Source organism: Alternaria postmessia (assembly GCF_024291825.1).
Source record: "Alternaria postmessia strain BMP 2775 chromosome Unknown scaffold_144, whole genome shotgun sequence".
Taxonomy (NCBI): Eukaryota; Fungi; Ascomycota; class Dothideomycetes; order Pleosporales; family Pleosporaceae; genus Alternaria; species Alternaria postmessia.
Genome location: NW_026260217.1, coordinates 38,511 through 52,569, shown reverse-complemented (window position 1 = coordinate 52,569; position 14,059 = coordinate 38,511). Strand labels below are relative to the sequence as shown.

At 51.4% G+C, this 14,059-nt stretch overlaps 5 protein-coding genes across 5 annotated transcripts; 4 read left to right on the top strand and 1 right to left on the bottom strand.

The window, feature by feature from the left end:
• Positions 1-1,345: 1,345 nt before the first annotated feature.
• Positions 1,346-2,289, bottom strand: J4E82_010811 (uncharacterized protein; the record flags this gene model as incomplete). Its single annotated transcript, XM_051737021.1, has 2 exons — positions 1,346-1,971; positions 2,028-2,289. The coding sequence occupies 2 exons, from the start codon at positions 2,287-2,289 to the stop codon at positions 1,346-1,348; spliced, it is 888 nt and encodes a 295-aa protein (XP_051583239.1).
• A 509-nt stretch (positions 2,290-2,798) lies between these two features.
• J4E82_010810 (uncharacterized protein) lies at positions 2,799-3,922 on the top strand (the record flags this gene model as incomplete). The annotated part of the gene is made up of 3 exons (XM_051737020.1): positions 2,799-2,874; positions 2,921-2,992; positions 3,042-3,922. The coding sequence occupies 3 exons, from the start codon at positions 2,799-2,801 to the stop codon at positions 3,920-3,922; spliced, it is 1,029 nt and encodes a 342-aa protein (XP_051583238.1).
• Positions 3,923-5,025: 1,103 nt separating this feature from the next.
• On the top strand, positions 5,026-7,273 carry J4E82_010809 (uncharacterized protein; the record flags this gene model as incomplete). The annotated part of the gene is made up of 4 exons (XM_051737019.1): positions 5,026-5,311; positions 5,370-5,463; positions 5,525-6,352; positions 6,418-7,273. 4 exons carry the CDS (start codon positions 5,026-5,028, stop codon positions 7,271-7,273), a joined length of 2,064 nt encoding a protein of 687 aa, XP_051583237.1.
• A 1,298-nt stretch (positions 7,274-8,571) lies between these two features.
• J4E82_010808 (uncharacterized protein) lies at positions 8,572-12,480 on the top strand (the record flags this gene model as incomplete). The annotated part of the gene is made up of 2 exons (XM_051737018.1): positions 8,572-11,545; positions 11,759-12,480. 2 exons carry the CDS (start codon positions 8,572-8,574, stop codon positions 12,478-12,480), a joined length of 3,696 nt encoding a protein of 1,231 aa, XP_051583236.1.
• Positions 12,481-13,077: 597 nt separating this feature from the next.
• J4E82_010807 (uncharacterized protein) lies at positions 13,078-13,687 on the top strand (the record flags this gene model as incomplete). The annotated part of the gene is made up of 2 exons (XM_051737017.1): positions 13,078-13,404; positions 13,481-13,687. 2 exons carry the CDS (start codon positions 13,078-13,080, stop codon positions 13,685-13,687), a joined length of 534 nt encoding a protein of 177 aa, XP_051583235.1.
• Positions 13,688-14,059: the final 372 nt, after the last annotated feature.

Below are 14,059 nucleotides of genomic sequence, written 5' to 3'. Positions count from 1 at the left end.
TCAGTCTCAGTTCGCGATTCTAAAAAATGTCTTGGCAGTCAATCAGGTCAGTTCACTACCTCCAGACTGACAGTTTGAACCGCAAAGATGAACTGACAACTGACTGATTGACTGATAGCAACTCTGGCTGCTGCTCTTCTTCGCTTCGGCACTACCAGTCAAAATGTTGTGTAGTTCTGCGGAGGGGAGTGTCCCTACAGTTTGGCTGTGTCACAGACAAGGGGAACATCATGTACCGTACCAATGTCGAGAGGACAGCTGCGACGTTCAACATATCAATCTCTCGTCACGGTTTTTCACTTCTTCTTTTCTACACCACAAACTACAACATCTCTTATCTCTAAAAAAAAAAACTACTCAAAAGCATGTTATGAGCTCTTTCCTCCGTTCGCGGCTAGAGATACACGCCAGATGAACAAATGACCGCGGCGATCTTGGAAAGCACCAAAGAGTGCATATGCTGATTCCATGATCAAGACTATGGAAAGCACTTTCAAAGCCATAAGTGCGTCCCAGGATGATTTCGACAGAGTCAGAAAGCTCACTCTGTTGTATCGAACGTTGCCTTGCGGGGAATCACTAGCTCCTCGCATATATAAAATCTTCGGATCGACCACCCAGTTCCTGTCCTTCACCTCAGACGAGCGGAGTTCGCACCGAAAAATCGTGCGGCCTACAACATGTTTGCTGTTCTTCCTGTTGAAGATCGAAAACAGCACAAAATATTTACATGGCTCAGACGAACCACCAAAACACGCGCTTTACACATTCATGGCCGAGACGACATGGGAGACGCTAAAAAACAATCGAGAATAGCGAGATGTTCAGATAGTGCCTCTCAGCTTGAAAAGACGCACAGATGAAGTTATCGAGACTGTGCCAGGCCAAAAGCTGCTCATATAAATGTGGATTTTCTGCACCGGTTTTTGCTTCTATACACTCTTCTTCCTATACTCAAAAGCACACGAAAAGCGACCATGGCTTTTTCTCTCCCCAAAGAAAACGATTTGCACAGAGACTATGTTCTCCGCTGCCCTGCCTGGCCCTCTAAACTTTTCAAAAAGCTATTTTGCGATCTTACATAGGCACTTTTTGGCTGTACCAGCGAATATTGCTATCGGAGCTCACATGGCTGTAGTTCTTTTAAGCGTTCCAGCGGATGCACGAACCGAAGCATGAACCAAGTGGCTTATGTCGCATAATCTGAAAACCTGAACAACATCGTGGTATGGCTCATCAGAGGTTTGAGAGCGATATTAGAAGATTCATCATGAGAATAGTAACCATGGATATCGTGTACATGCCCAAACGCCAACATACCCGAACTCTTTTGGAAACAGCTCCCTCAATAAAACTCTTTCCAGTCGCCCCAAATGATGTTGCCTTCATACTTCTTCATGAGCTGACCCGTGGGATCCTCGCCCTTGACATGCGCCCATGCACCCGCAAAATGCAGGAGGAACTTGCCTGGCTTCCATTCGCCATCTTCGTTTTCAAAACACGGTATATCGTTTGGAAAGGCGTTCAGCTTCGACTGGGGCGCCACAACATGTCTGCCCGAGTATGGATCCTCCTTGAGCAGCTCGACCATGGCGTCCTGCTCGCTGTAATTTTTGTGCTCATCGCCGTTCTTAGCTTCATCACGTAGTTCGAGTGCGCGGCGAAGGAATTCGAGAGATCGTTCATGTCCGCGAACGGCAAAGGATCCTAAGTTCAAGCCGTTGCAGTCGTGTGTGAGTATGTAGTCGACTTGGTCCGGATTCTCAGCCTTGTCTAGCTCATCGGTGATGATGTCGGCGACTCTGACACCGGTGTCTGTGATGAGGGTGTCAAAGTCCAGCCACCATATCCAGTCGTATTTGCCAGTTTTGACCAGTCTCTCCACCATGTCGAACTTCCAGTAGACAGGCCCCCGTTCAGAGTGGGCTTCGAAGTCAGTGATGAAGTCATAGCCGTGGCGCCGCGAGTAGTCTATCCAGCCCCTGTGTCAGCACTTATCTGAGACGATTCCGCAAGGCTGGACTTACGGTCTTTGTTCTTGAGCGAGAGGTGGAGATAGGATCTTTGGTCTGTCACGAATGTCACGACGGCAATTCGCAAGGGCTTCTTCTCTTCCTCGTGGGGCTTCTGTTCTGCCTCGACTGGCGGGGGCGCAGGCACATCTGGGGGTGGGGGTGGAGGAAGTTCCTCATGGCTCGGACCCTGACTGAGTTGCCATCCCAAGAAGACGAGGAAGACGAGGAGCAGGACGAAGGACGGCGGAATCTTTCGCGCTGAACGGAGCAGCATGATGGCGCGCGCAATGAGCGTGCGTCGGTGGAAGGAGGGTGGGAGAGTATACTGGTAGCATCTATACAGTCGTACACGGCATGATTATCGCGGCTGGTGGTACTCGGGAAGGGCAGCCAAGCATGTGCGGGATGCGGGATCGGATGCCAAAAGGGCGAAAGAATAGGCTCATGGTCGAGAACATGCCCGGATGCGGCCGCGTGTCCAGGCCGGGATGCAGCCAACGGGAGGATAAGAATTTGAGTATTGAGGTGGATGATTGCAGCTACATTCCGTACCAGGCCAGCGTGCGTATCCGAGTGGCCAGATACGAGATGCGACGGAAGCCAAGTGGAGCGTTTGCGTTGAGTGCCCCAGGAACGCTTGTCTGAGGTCCACCCCGCTGCAGTCGTTTGAGCCAGGGTTCAGCGACCTGCTCGGACCGATTCCCCCAGCCCGACGCTTTGTCGCCAACCACCGCGACACATCAACACTGACATCATCGCTCCCTTCTATTTCCTACTACCATCATGTCTGCTTTTAGAGGTAGACGTGCTGGTGGTGGCGGGACGCTCAAGGGACAGTTTCTGAATGGTGTCTGGCACTGTAAGTTGTGTCGCTTGTAGACATGAACACGACTGACGGTGGTTAGGTGACTGCAATCCGCGCCTGCCTGCAGTACACTTCGAGACCAAGAAGGAAGGCGCAAACAAAGGCAAATGGTGTATGAACTTGCTTCCCTGCCTCTCTAGCAACTCCCTAACCCACGCCAGTTCGTACTTGTCAAAAGCCAAAGGAAGAGCAATGCAATTTCTTTCTCTGGGATCACGACGCACAGCCCAGGGAGAAGAGTGCTCTAGCAAGAAACTCTCGCACCGAGTCTGATCCTGTCAATCCAGCTCCCACCACCCCAGCCACGCCTTCCAGGCGTCCACCCCGTGCCCCACCATCTTACACAGTCCAAGCAAACTCGTCCGCAGCAAGTCGCAAGCGATCGCGGCCCATGGAAGATAATTCCGATGACGAATACAGTCTTGGGCAGGTTGATGACGATGATCTAAATCAAGTCATGGTTGCGGCTGAGACGCCAAGCAAAGCTGGTAGAACGACCGACTTCACAACTCCGGCACCGAAGAGACAAAAACTACCATGGCAAATGGAGTTGGGCAGCAGTTCCAGAATCAACGACTTACAAACACCTCGAACCCATCATAAGAGTCAGGTAGATGATCCGTTCGCCTCGAAACACACGGCCTCAGGGAGTGCGCCGTTCACGCCAACATCCGGACCTAACGCGGATGGCAACAAGCAGGTCGCGACACCGTCTTCTTTGTTCGAAACGCCCACTCCAAGTCGGTTCAGGAACGCGATGGACGAAGACATCGTTAAAGATGTCTTTGACATGCTAAAGAATCGCAACGTGCCCCTCTCAGAGCATTGCGAGAAGGAGCTTAGGACTGTGCTAGTACGGCACAGCAAAAGTGCAGAAGGATACAGGAGAGGCCGCGACCTCATGCGCAGCACGATCAAAGCGAAAGACGCCAGAATCACGGAGCTGACGCATCGCAACAACACACTCGCAGCTGAGCTGGAGGCTGAGAAGGCTACTGTCAAATATCTTCGATGGGAAGCGCAGGACGAGCAGGACACTTGACCGCTTCATTGTACACAGCATACTTGTTCAACTTGAAAGCGCCGCTTTTTCATTAGCCCTAATGGGATGGTGCTGTGGCTGACACAGATCCTGTGGCTCACAGCACCATCACCGTAACACCAAAGACGACCATCCTGACCTCACTCTAGCGGGCATATTACCAGATCGTCGGGCCACCCCACTACACTCAGCGCGTCCTGAAATGTGGCACACGGCTGCATAGCACGAAAAGGCAACCCACACGATGCCGATCGCACGGCACCCTGATGCTAGCACCGTGACGGGTTTACATACCTGTCGCGCATAGATTTGCTTAACATTTCTTTTCGCAGAAGTTGACATTCACTCTACGGTGACCTCCGGGCACCCCATGAGACATTAAGAATTTCCAAGGCAACCTGAGATCGGTCCGAGTTGCTCAGACGGCAAACAAGCACTCAACGTAGTGCGAAGGAGCGTTGGTGACGTGACAGCTGCGGCGGAACCGAGCCCTGCCCAGCGTTGGCACGCGGATGTCGGCATTGATAGCAAATATGATTCGTCGGGGTTTCTTAGACCCCAACCATCTTACGTACGCCAGGCCTTTGCCGATGGACCTTTCTCCACACCCTCCCCAGCGGAAGCTTGGCTCCCAACGGTGCACCTCCACAACCTCACCGAGATCCGTGTTTATGCCCCATAGCATGCAGTGATTTACCAACAAGAAGGACCCATTCAGTGACAAAAGCTTGTTCTGTGTGATGGCCAGCATCGGAGTTACCGTGACCCACACCACCGATGGTCTGATGGGGCGGCTCAACCATGTGAATTTACCTAGAGGCTGCAGGGTCACTCTCAAGCCACTACCACCATGAACCGAACGTGGGCTGAAGAGATTTGGTACAATCTTGGCGGACGTAGTGGGGCGGGTGCCCTGAACAGGATACAAAGGCAGTTCACTTCTCGATGTTGACATTGACGCTTCCCTCCGTATTCCATTTCTCTATTCTAAGTGGCTTTGATCCAAGATTGTGAAGGTCAATTGTCTATACTTGCAGTCTTTTCGGGGGCGAGCATCTTACCATTTTCCCCTCTGATTCTCGCCAGAAGGCGCCTTTGTCAAGATGGCAATGCCATTCTTGCGAAAAGTCGGCAACTACTTAGCGCCTCCTGCTTCGCAAAGCGAAGATGGTCGTGATCAGTGGCCTTCTAGAGCAGCTTTTCTTCTCGCTGCCATGGGTGGTTGCGCCGGCCAGGGCAACTTGCTTAGATACCCTAGTGTTCTTTACAACAACTATGGCCTCCAATGGTTCATCCCGTATCTGCTGGCTGTTTTTCTCATTGCTATCCCGGCCCTTATCTTGGAAGTATCTATTGGCCAGGCGTATCGTGGTGGCACTGTAATTGCTTGTAAGACAACCCATTTGGTGGATACACGCCAAATGCCAGACTAACATGCCTCTGCTAGTCAACAATATAAACGCGCGTCTAAAAGGCGTGGGTATGGGCCCTGTAATCGTCAGTTTCCTCGTTGTACAATACTTTACTGTCAACCTGGCTTGGTAAGCAAACACTCTCTTCACGAGTTCCAGACTGGATCTGTACTGATACCAGTTTACACAGGATCATGAGATACTTCCAAGAAAGCTTCACCAGTCCCTTGCCGTGGACCAACCGCATCGACGACTTCTACTACAACGACGTTCTCCAGCGTGGAGAAATCAACGAAGGAAGCCTGAGCGCGGATGGCAATTCCGTCCTCTCCTTTACTGGATACCCCAATGGAGCTCTTATCGGTGAAACCGTCGGCTGGAGCATCTTTGTCTGGTTTCTTATTTGGATCTCAATCTTCCGTGGAGTCGGCATGACCGGACGCGTCGTCTACTTCACAATGGGCTTACCCATCGTCACCACCATAATCTTCGTCGGGCGCGCGCTATCCCTTCCTAATGCGAGAGAAGGAGTGGACCTCGTGTGGAGAACGTGGAGGAGCGATCAGCTTGCCTCGGGCGTTGTCTGGCAGACGGCTGTTGGTCAGGTCTTCTTCTCCACTGGTATTGGCTTCGGATATTTCACCTCGTACGCGAGCTACAACACAAAGCATGCCAACGCCGTTATGGACGCCTGCCTCATCTGCGGTAGCAACGTATTGTTCGAAAACTTCGCCGCGTTCGCCGTGTTTGGCGTCGTCGGGTACCTGCGAAGGTGGCCGCAGGATGGCGTTCGTCTCGGTGCTTTTGTCGTAGGGTTCCTCACGCTGCCTGAAGCTGTGTTGCAGATGCCTGGAGCAAACTTCTGGGCCGTACTTCTCTTCTTCACGCTCATTGTTCTTGGCTTCAGCTCCGCTTTTGTCATGCTCGACGTTGTGGTTACGTTGGTTTGTGATTCTGGCATGACGAAGGCTTCGAGACCGGTTGTTGTCACTGCGCTGACAGTGCTTTCCTTTTTGATGTAAGCAATCGCCTTCTCATTTGTCTGTGGTGCCATGAATCCGCTACTAACTAGGTTGGCTATAGGTGTCTGCCATACTGCACAGAGTTTGGTTACTACCTCCTCGATGGCATTGATCGCTGGGTGAACAACGTAGCTCTCATCTTCGTCGTCTGGAGCGAAGTATCAAGCGCCACAACCGTCTACCGCTGGCGCGACATTGTCGATCAAACCGGTCTCCCCGCCTTTATTGTCTACAACATTGGTTTCTTCGGTGGCCAGATTTTCGGCATCAGCCTTGCGCACGGTATCAGCCAACCCGGAGCTGGCGCCGGGGCAGGAATCGGGTTCTACGTCCTCATGGCCATTGTAGCTGTCATCGTCGCACGGCCTCCCGATGCGCGCGCGCCGAGTTTCTGGAACGCGAATCCCTTCATTAGGAAATTCTGGTTCTTGGCGTTCTATTCTGGTAACCAATTACGAAGAGACCTTAATGTTATCGTTGGCCAGGGCAAGAACTGGAAGATACCAGCTTTTATGCCGTTCCTTCTGAGGTACCTCAGTGGACCTGTCCTCGCCATCATCTTTAGCTTCGCGTTCCCGGAATTCCACACTCTGAGATACGATCCTATGATGATTGCTGGATTCATCTTGTCGATACTTACAATCATTGTTGTTTTGTTCGGCTTGGTCATGCCGAGATACTACGTTGTCTTCATTCCTGCCCACCGACGACTCGAAGGGACAGAACCGACGGTGGCGATGCAAACCAAGGGCGAACTGGCGGGTAGACCGGTTGCTGAGATGTTGAACGCTGAGCAAGGGCTTCCTTCGCCGCCACCATACTCGCACGAGCCGGGCCATTCGGGCGTTATGAGAGACTCGTCTTCGGGGCAAGAGGTGGAAGATGACAAGCATGTCAAGACGACTGGATTGAAGTAATCCACGACTGGATTACCGTGGCCCAAGTCCTCACCTTGTTTTTTTGCTCTTCTGGCCGGAGTTTGATTGTTTTGGGCTTGCAGCAGCGCTTTTGGCGGTGACGTGACAGCGTCGCATCTTGGTTCTGTTCTCCTGGGACGGTGATTTTGTTTTGGTGCAGAGATCGCGATATTGCCAGACGCAGCCATGATACATACTGATAGTCCAGGAGGATAGTGAACGTCCCAAAGCATGAAAATGCTGAGCTAACTCATCCGCGCCTTCCGCTATTTCTCCCACCCTTATGCGACCTCCCTCCAGCCTGAGATGCCAAACCTGTTCTCGACAGTGCACATAGCCAGAGTCATACTTGCAAGCAAGCTCAGGTCCAAGCTCCTCTGCGCTCGGCGAATTGGCCTTGTAGCATTGTAGTAGCCGTACATACCAGATGGTCGCCGATATTGACAGGCTCAGATTGAACATTGGTTTGCGTCGAGACATAGCCGATGCAAAGCCGTTAATGTGCCGATCTTCCTATCAGAAAGCAGACTGCTTACAGACTAATTTCGCAAAAACGCGTAACTCCCGTTCTGGACAAGGGCCACCGGGACTGTTGCCCCGCAATCACGATGCCGTCCTCCCGCGTGATACATCGCATAGGGCTGTCGGTATTCCCAGATTGATTTCGATATGTATAGATGATGATCATGCATGTCGGGAGCCAAAGATGTGCGAAGCTGGGGCAAGCGAAAAGCTTGTTTTCACGTGGCTGCAGATGTGCTGATATTGACATGGCATAAGCCAAGAAGTAAGCCATCATAGAAGAGTGAAGTAAGATTTCCTTTACACAATTGCTCTGCACGCACATGTTTGCCCCGGGTTCGTTCACCAACGATACGATGTGGCGAGTCAGACGGGTGGGTTGCGCAGTTTGTGCGGTGACCCGCTAAACCTCATTTGTGGTGACTGCGCGACTTGTGCGGCCGCCACTGTCACGCTTTTCGACAATGAATCACAATCGTAGGTGGTAATGACATATCACGCAGAAATCACTCGGGAAAACGTAGTTTCACTTATATGCAGAGTTTCTCAGTATTGTGTTGTGTTCTCCTTGGACTTCTCTTTCTTCATCTACGCCCAGTCGCTTCTTTGATTGCTTTGATTGCGTGAGGCCAGCCGTTGGCTATTTCCCAGGACTGGTGCCCACTACGACCAATAATTATCCCCCAAACCAGAAGCTCATCTACCCGATCGACTGAGGACTACCGATACTCTCGATATTGCGTAGCCAACGTCACCCAAAACCCGAACCTGTCACTATGTCACCCGCGGCACCGTCACCCAGATTGCGCTACCAAGCAGTAGCGAGCACTATCACCACGACATGCTTTATTTCTAATCTGCATTGCCCGTCATGTGTCGACGGTATCCAGGCCTCTCTCAGCGCGCTCGATCCCCTGCCACAGGACGTTCTTGTTTCCATCGTTTCGCATTCAGTGGTTGTGCGCCACGCCACAAGCCTTGACGTCGACGACATCACGGTCTCGCTCGAGGCTGCTGGATTCGAGATACATAGTGTGTTTCAGGACAACAAGGCGGTTAGGAATCCGATTGAGGTCAAGAACCCTGAGGGAACGAGCAGGGAGTGGCATACAAGCTTTGAACGCGCTGTGAACAATTGGTTACGTCCTGTCGCAGACCTCGACGGTTCGCACGACGACATGAAGAAGAAAGAGACACATCTCGCTCAATGTGAGCAGTGTAAGAAAGAAGGTGGTGGAGTCACTTTGCACAGCCAAGAGGTATCGCCGTTCAAGCCTGCGCCTATCGTTACGTCTTCGCCGAGGGGTAGTTTTGATGGCTCTACATCGCCTGAACCAAAGTCGCCTACATCCGAGGCTTTTGTCGCTGTCAACTCATCAGTCTCTCCACAAGTCTACAAGGTGACGCTGGCTCTCACCGGGATGACGTGCAGCTCATGCGTCTCCGCTATCACCCACGCGGTTCAACAACATCCATGGGTCCAATCGGTCAATATCAATCTTCTGACAAACAGCGGGGTGATTGTATTCAGTGGCAAGGACAAATGCGGAGAGGTTGTCGAGACGATCGAAGACTGCGGTTTCGACGTTGCAGTCGAGAAGCTGGAAGAGGTCCAGCACACGTCATCAAGAACGGTGGCGGCATCTAAGCAGCAGACCGAGAAATGGCGCGCAACATATTCCCTCGGAGGCCTCACATGCTCCGCATGCGTCGGAAACGTGAACCAAGCGCTGCAACCTCTTACATGGATCGAGAGAGCCGACATTAACCTGATCTCGAACAGTGCGACCATCGTTTTCCGGGGCAAAGAGCATCTTCCTGAAATCAAGGAAACCATTGAAGATATTGGATACACTGCAACACTAGATCAAGTTATACAAGAAGGAACTGCGTTGACTGAGAGTATGGAACGTTCTGTCGCAATCCGCATAGATGGTATGTTCTGTCACCACTGCCCACACAACATCACGCGAGGATTGCAAGAATCGTTCGCAGAAGAAGAGAGTCTCGTGATAGAGGATCCACCGATATCTCTACAGCAACCTATCCTTCACATCAGATATGTACCGAATTCTCCTCGGTTCACGATCCGAAAAATCTTCGCAACAATTGAAAGCTTTAACCCTGCATTCCAGCCCTCGGTCTTCCACCCTCCGACTCTTGAAGAGAGAGCGCGCGAGATGCATGCGCAAGAGCGGACACGTATCCTGTTCCGTCTTGTACTGTGCATCATAGTCGCTATCCCTACGTTTGTCCTTGGCATCGTCTTCATGAGCTTGATTAGCTCTAAGAATCCTATACGTAGATACCTTATGGGCAACATGTGGGCAGGCAATGTTACTCGACTCAGCTGGGCGCTCTTCATCCTCTCTACACCCGTCTACTTCTTCGCCGCCGATACGTTCCACCGCCGCGCGCTGAAAGAGCTGAGATCGATGTGGCGACCAGGGAGCCGAACACCGTATCTACATCGCTTCACACGTTTCGGCAGCATGAACATGCTCATCTCGCTCGGAACAACGATCGCATATCTGGCGTCTATTGTTGAGCTCATCTTGGCCGCCACGAAGAAGTCTTCTGGCTCGATGAATGATTCCTACTTTGACGCGGTTGTCTTCTTAACCATGTTCCTACTCATCGGTCGATTCTTGGAAGCTTACAGCAAGGCGAAAACTGGCGATGCTGTCACCTCGCTTGGTAAGCTCCGCCCAAATGAGGCCATCCTTGTTGATGCGGAGAAAGGCGACACCAGGATCGCTACTGATCTTCTTGAGATTGGTGATGTCGTCCGAGTCCATAATGGCACTTCGCCGCCTTTCGACGGAGACATCATTGAAGGGAACTCGAACTTTGATGAGTCGAGCTTGACTGGTGAATCGCGTCCGGTCAAGAAGGCAGAGGGCGATACGGTCTTCTCCGGCACTGTCAACAAAGGCGCTCCAATCAAGATCAAAGTCACAACCGTATCTGGTACTTCGATGCTGGATCAGATTATCAATGCTGTGAGAGAAGGACAGTCGCGCCGCGCACCTGTTGAGCGTGTCGCTGACACGATTACCTCGCACTTTGTACCTTTTGTCATTGCCGCCGCCATAACTACATGGCTTGTTTGGCTGATTCTCGGTACTACTGGGGCCATACCCAGCGACTGGAAGAACGAGAGTGCTGGTGGTTGGGAGCTCTGGTCTCTCCGCTTTGCCATAGCTGTCTTTGTCATCGCCTGTCCTTGTGGCATCGGTCTTGCTGCGCCAACTGCGCTCTTTGTCGGAGGCGGTCTGGCTGCCAAACACGGTATCCTCGTACGAGGAGGTGGTGAAGCTTTCCAGGAAGCTAGCTCATTGGACTGCATCGTTTTTGATAAGACTGGTACCTTGACACAAGGTGGTGACCCAGCGGTGACAAATCACAAGTTCTCTGAGAACCAGAACGCTGCGTTCGTGCTGGGCATTGTCAAGGCGCTCGAGGAGAACAGTAATCATCCTATTGCTCGAGCACTTGTATCGTTCTGTGACCAGGAAGTTCACAATACACCCGTTGCGGTCAATGTTGATGAGGTTCCTGGAAAGGGTTTAAAGGGTACGTTTAGGATCGATGGTCGAGAGATTACCGCTATCATTGGTAACGAAGGCTTCATGGCTGATCACCACGTACCCGTTCTCGCTCAAGATGCCTCATCGCTACAGAAGTGGAAGTCTCAAGGTGAGTCGGTCGCTTTAGTCGCATTGTTCCTACCACAGGACGGCGATCAAGGTGCTCTTCAGCCTTCCAAGCCTCCCACTGAATCGGAGTCCCTATCAACCGCCATTACCGGAACCCCAAGCTCATCAACATGGAGACTCGCATGCATCTTCTCCATCGCTGATCCACTGCGTCCTGAAGCACCAAGCGTTATCTCAGCTTTGCAAGAACGCGGTGTAGACGTATGAATGTTATCTGGCGACAACCAAATCACCGCCAACGCAGTAGGTGCACAAGTCGGCATCCCCGCCTCCAATATCATCGCTGGCGTGCTGCCAGACCAGAAAGCAGAGAAGATCAAGTACCTCCAGCAAACGCTGACCAAGCCGCACAAGTCCTTGTTTCATATCCCGTCTCTATCTCGAAACAAGAACTTGAAAGAGCAAAAGATGAGCAAGCAAAAACGTGCAACCGTAGCCATGGTAGGCGACGGCATAAACGACGCCCCCGCTCTCTCCACTGCCGACCTCAGCATAGCAATAGGTTCCGGATCCGACATCGCCCTTTCCTCATCCTCGTTCATCCTCATCAACTCGCGCCTCACGACCATTCTCACTCTCCTCGACCTCTCGCGCGTGGTTTTCCGCTGTGTGTATTTTAATTTCGGATGGGCCCTCGTTTACAACTTGGTCGCTATGCCCATTGCTGCTGGCGTCCTATTTCCCATTACGACTGGTGGTAGTAGCAAGAAGATGGATATGCATCATAATGGGATTGGGATGGAAGGGGGGATGGCAATGGAGGAGTCTGGTAGGAAGCACGTTAGGCTTGATCCTGTCTGGGCTAGTTTGGCCATGGCGTTGAGTAGTGTGAGTGTGGTTTGTAGTAGCCTGGCGTTGAGGAGTAAGGTGCCTGGGCTGGGGTTTAGGGTGAATCGGGGATTAGAGGAGTTGGTGGATGGTGTGGGTAAGAGGAAGGAAAGGGCTGGGGACGAAAACATTGTGTGAGAGGTTTGGTGAAGATGGGGTAGTTTGTATGGTGTGATATTCCTATAATCAGACTGTCCTAGGTACAAACTACTCGTCCTAAGAGAGACTCTTTTGCTTCTATAGGATTCAATGGAGCATTGAATAAACACGAGGAAGTATTCCGTAAGGAGGACCCTTTCCGTCTCGATGAACTCCGCTCAGTGTACAATTGAGCAGGTTGCAACTGCTACAAACCCCTCTTTACGTCTACAATATCGATAGATCGCTGTCAAACATCAAAAACCGTCAAGACTACTGAACTTGCCACTAGTAGTCGCTTTGTGATGAGCGTTTTGATTTGTCAGTTTCTTTACTGTTTAAATGGCAATCGCTGATACGGGAGTATGGTTGGAACAAGAAGTAGTGATGAGGCTAGCTAATTTTTATAAAAGAAAACCTACTCTTGAACTCTTGACAGTCTTCTAAATTCATTGATTTGCCGTGTATCCATTTCATAGCAGTCCCATCTCAGACATATGGGGTGATAATTTTGGTTACACAAAGCGGGGTAGGCTCCATCTTCAAGTACCTCACCTTCCCTTAATTCATCTCTTATCACACAAGATATTCCTCACAATGAAGTACCAGTGTCCACTTTGCCCCAAGAAATTCACTTCCAGAAACATGCTGAGACAGCACACCGGCACTAACGACGCAGCCCTCCGCCGTGCCCACCTGTGCACCAAATGCGAGCAGACGTTCTGCAGCCAGAGGGCGATGGAGCAACATCGCGACGCTCCATCTCACGATACCATGTTCACCTGCGACGTGTGTAAGAGGCCTTTCGGAAGTAGGCAGGCTGTGGAACAGCACAATAAGAAGTCTTCACTACACGCGAGAAGGCTGGCTCAGGCAAATCTTGCAGTTGGAAATGTGGTAGGTGCGTCGTCGAACCCGCGAAATGTAGGTTCACAATCTCGTAACGCGAAGGTATACATGATCCAAACGCTAAGATATGTCCGAGCCTTCATCTTACCAGATGGAATCCCTTGAACGAGCGACGCCCTCCACTCCGATCAAGGAAGGCACGCGTAGCAGTTCCGACAGCTGGGAAGAGTACTCCGATGACGAAGACATTCTGGCGGAAGATCGCCCCGGAGCGGTCTGGGACGAGGACCAGAACTGGGCGCTCTGTGATACAGATTGTGGATGGTGCGGACATTGTGCTGATGGAATGGATTACTGAGTCGTCACGAACAGAGGTCCAATAAATGTTTCTTGACATAGAATCGTTGGTGTTGTGCTCAATTCAGCACAGCCTTTCATAAGCATGGTTTCTGGAAGCATTTGAGGCGCTCGTGGAGTCTAGAGGTTATAGTGACGCCATTGTGCTTCAGTAGCAAACGACAATGTATCGGCTGCGTGGACGTAGCTGCTTTTCTACCCGAAGGCGCTGATGATGATCTGTATGTCGTTGTCTAGTAGCAAAAGTGCCAATCTCTTTCTTTACCACGCGCTAGACTGATTGAGTTTTACATATCCAACGTTTTGCAGCAGTCGAAAGTTGAGAATCTTTGAACCAATCGAAGCTTCCTAGTAATCGACACGTGATACGGAT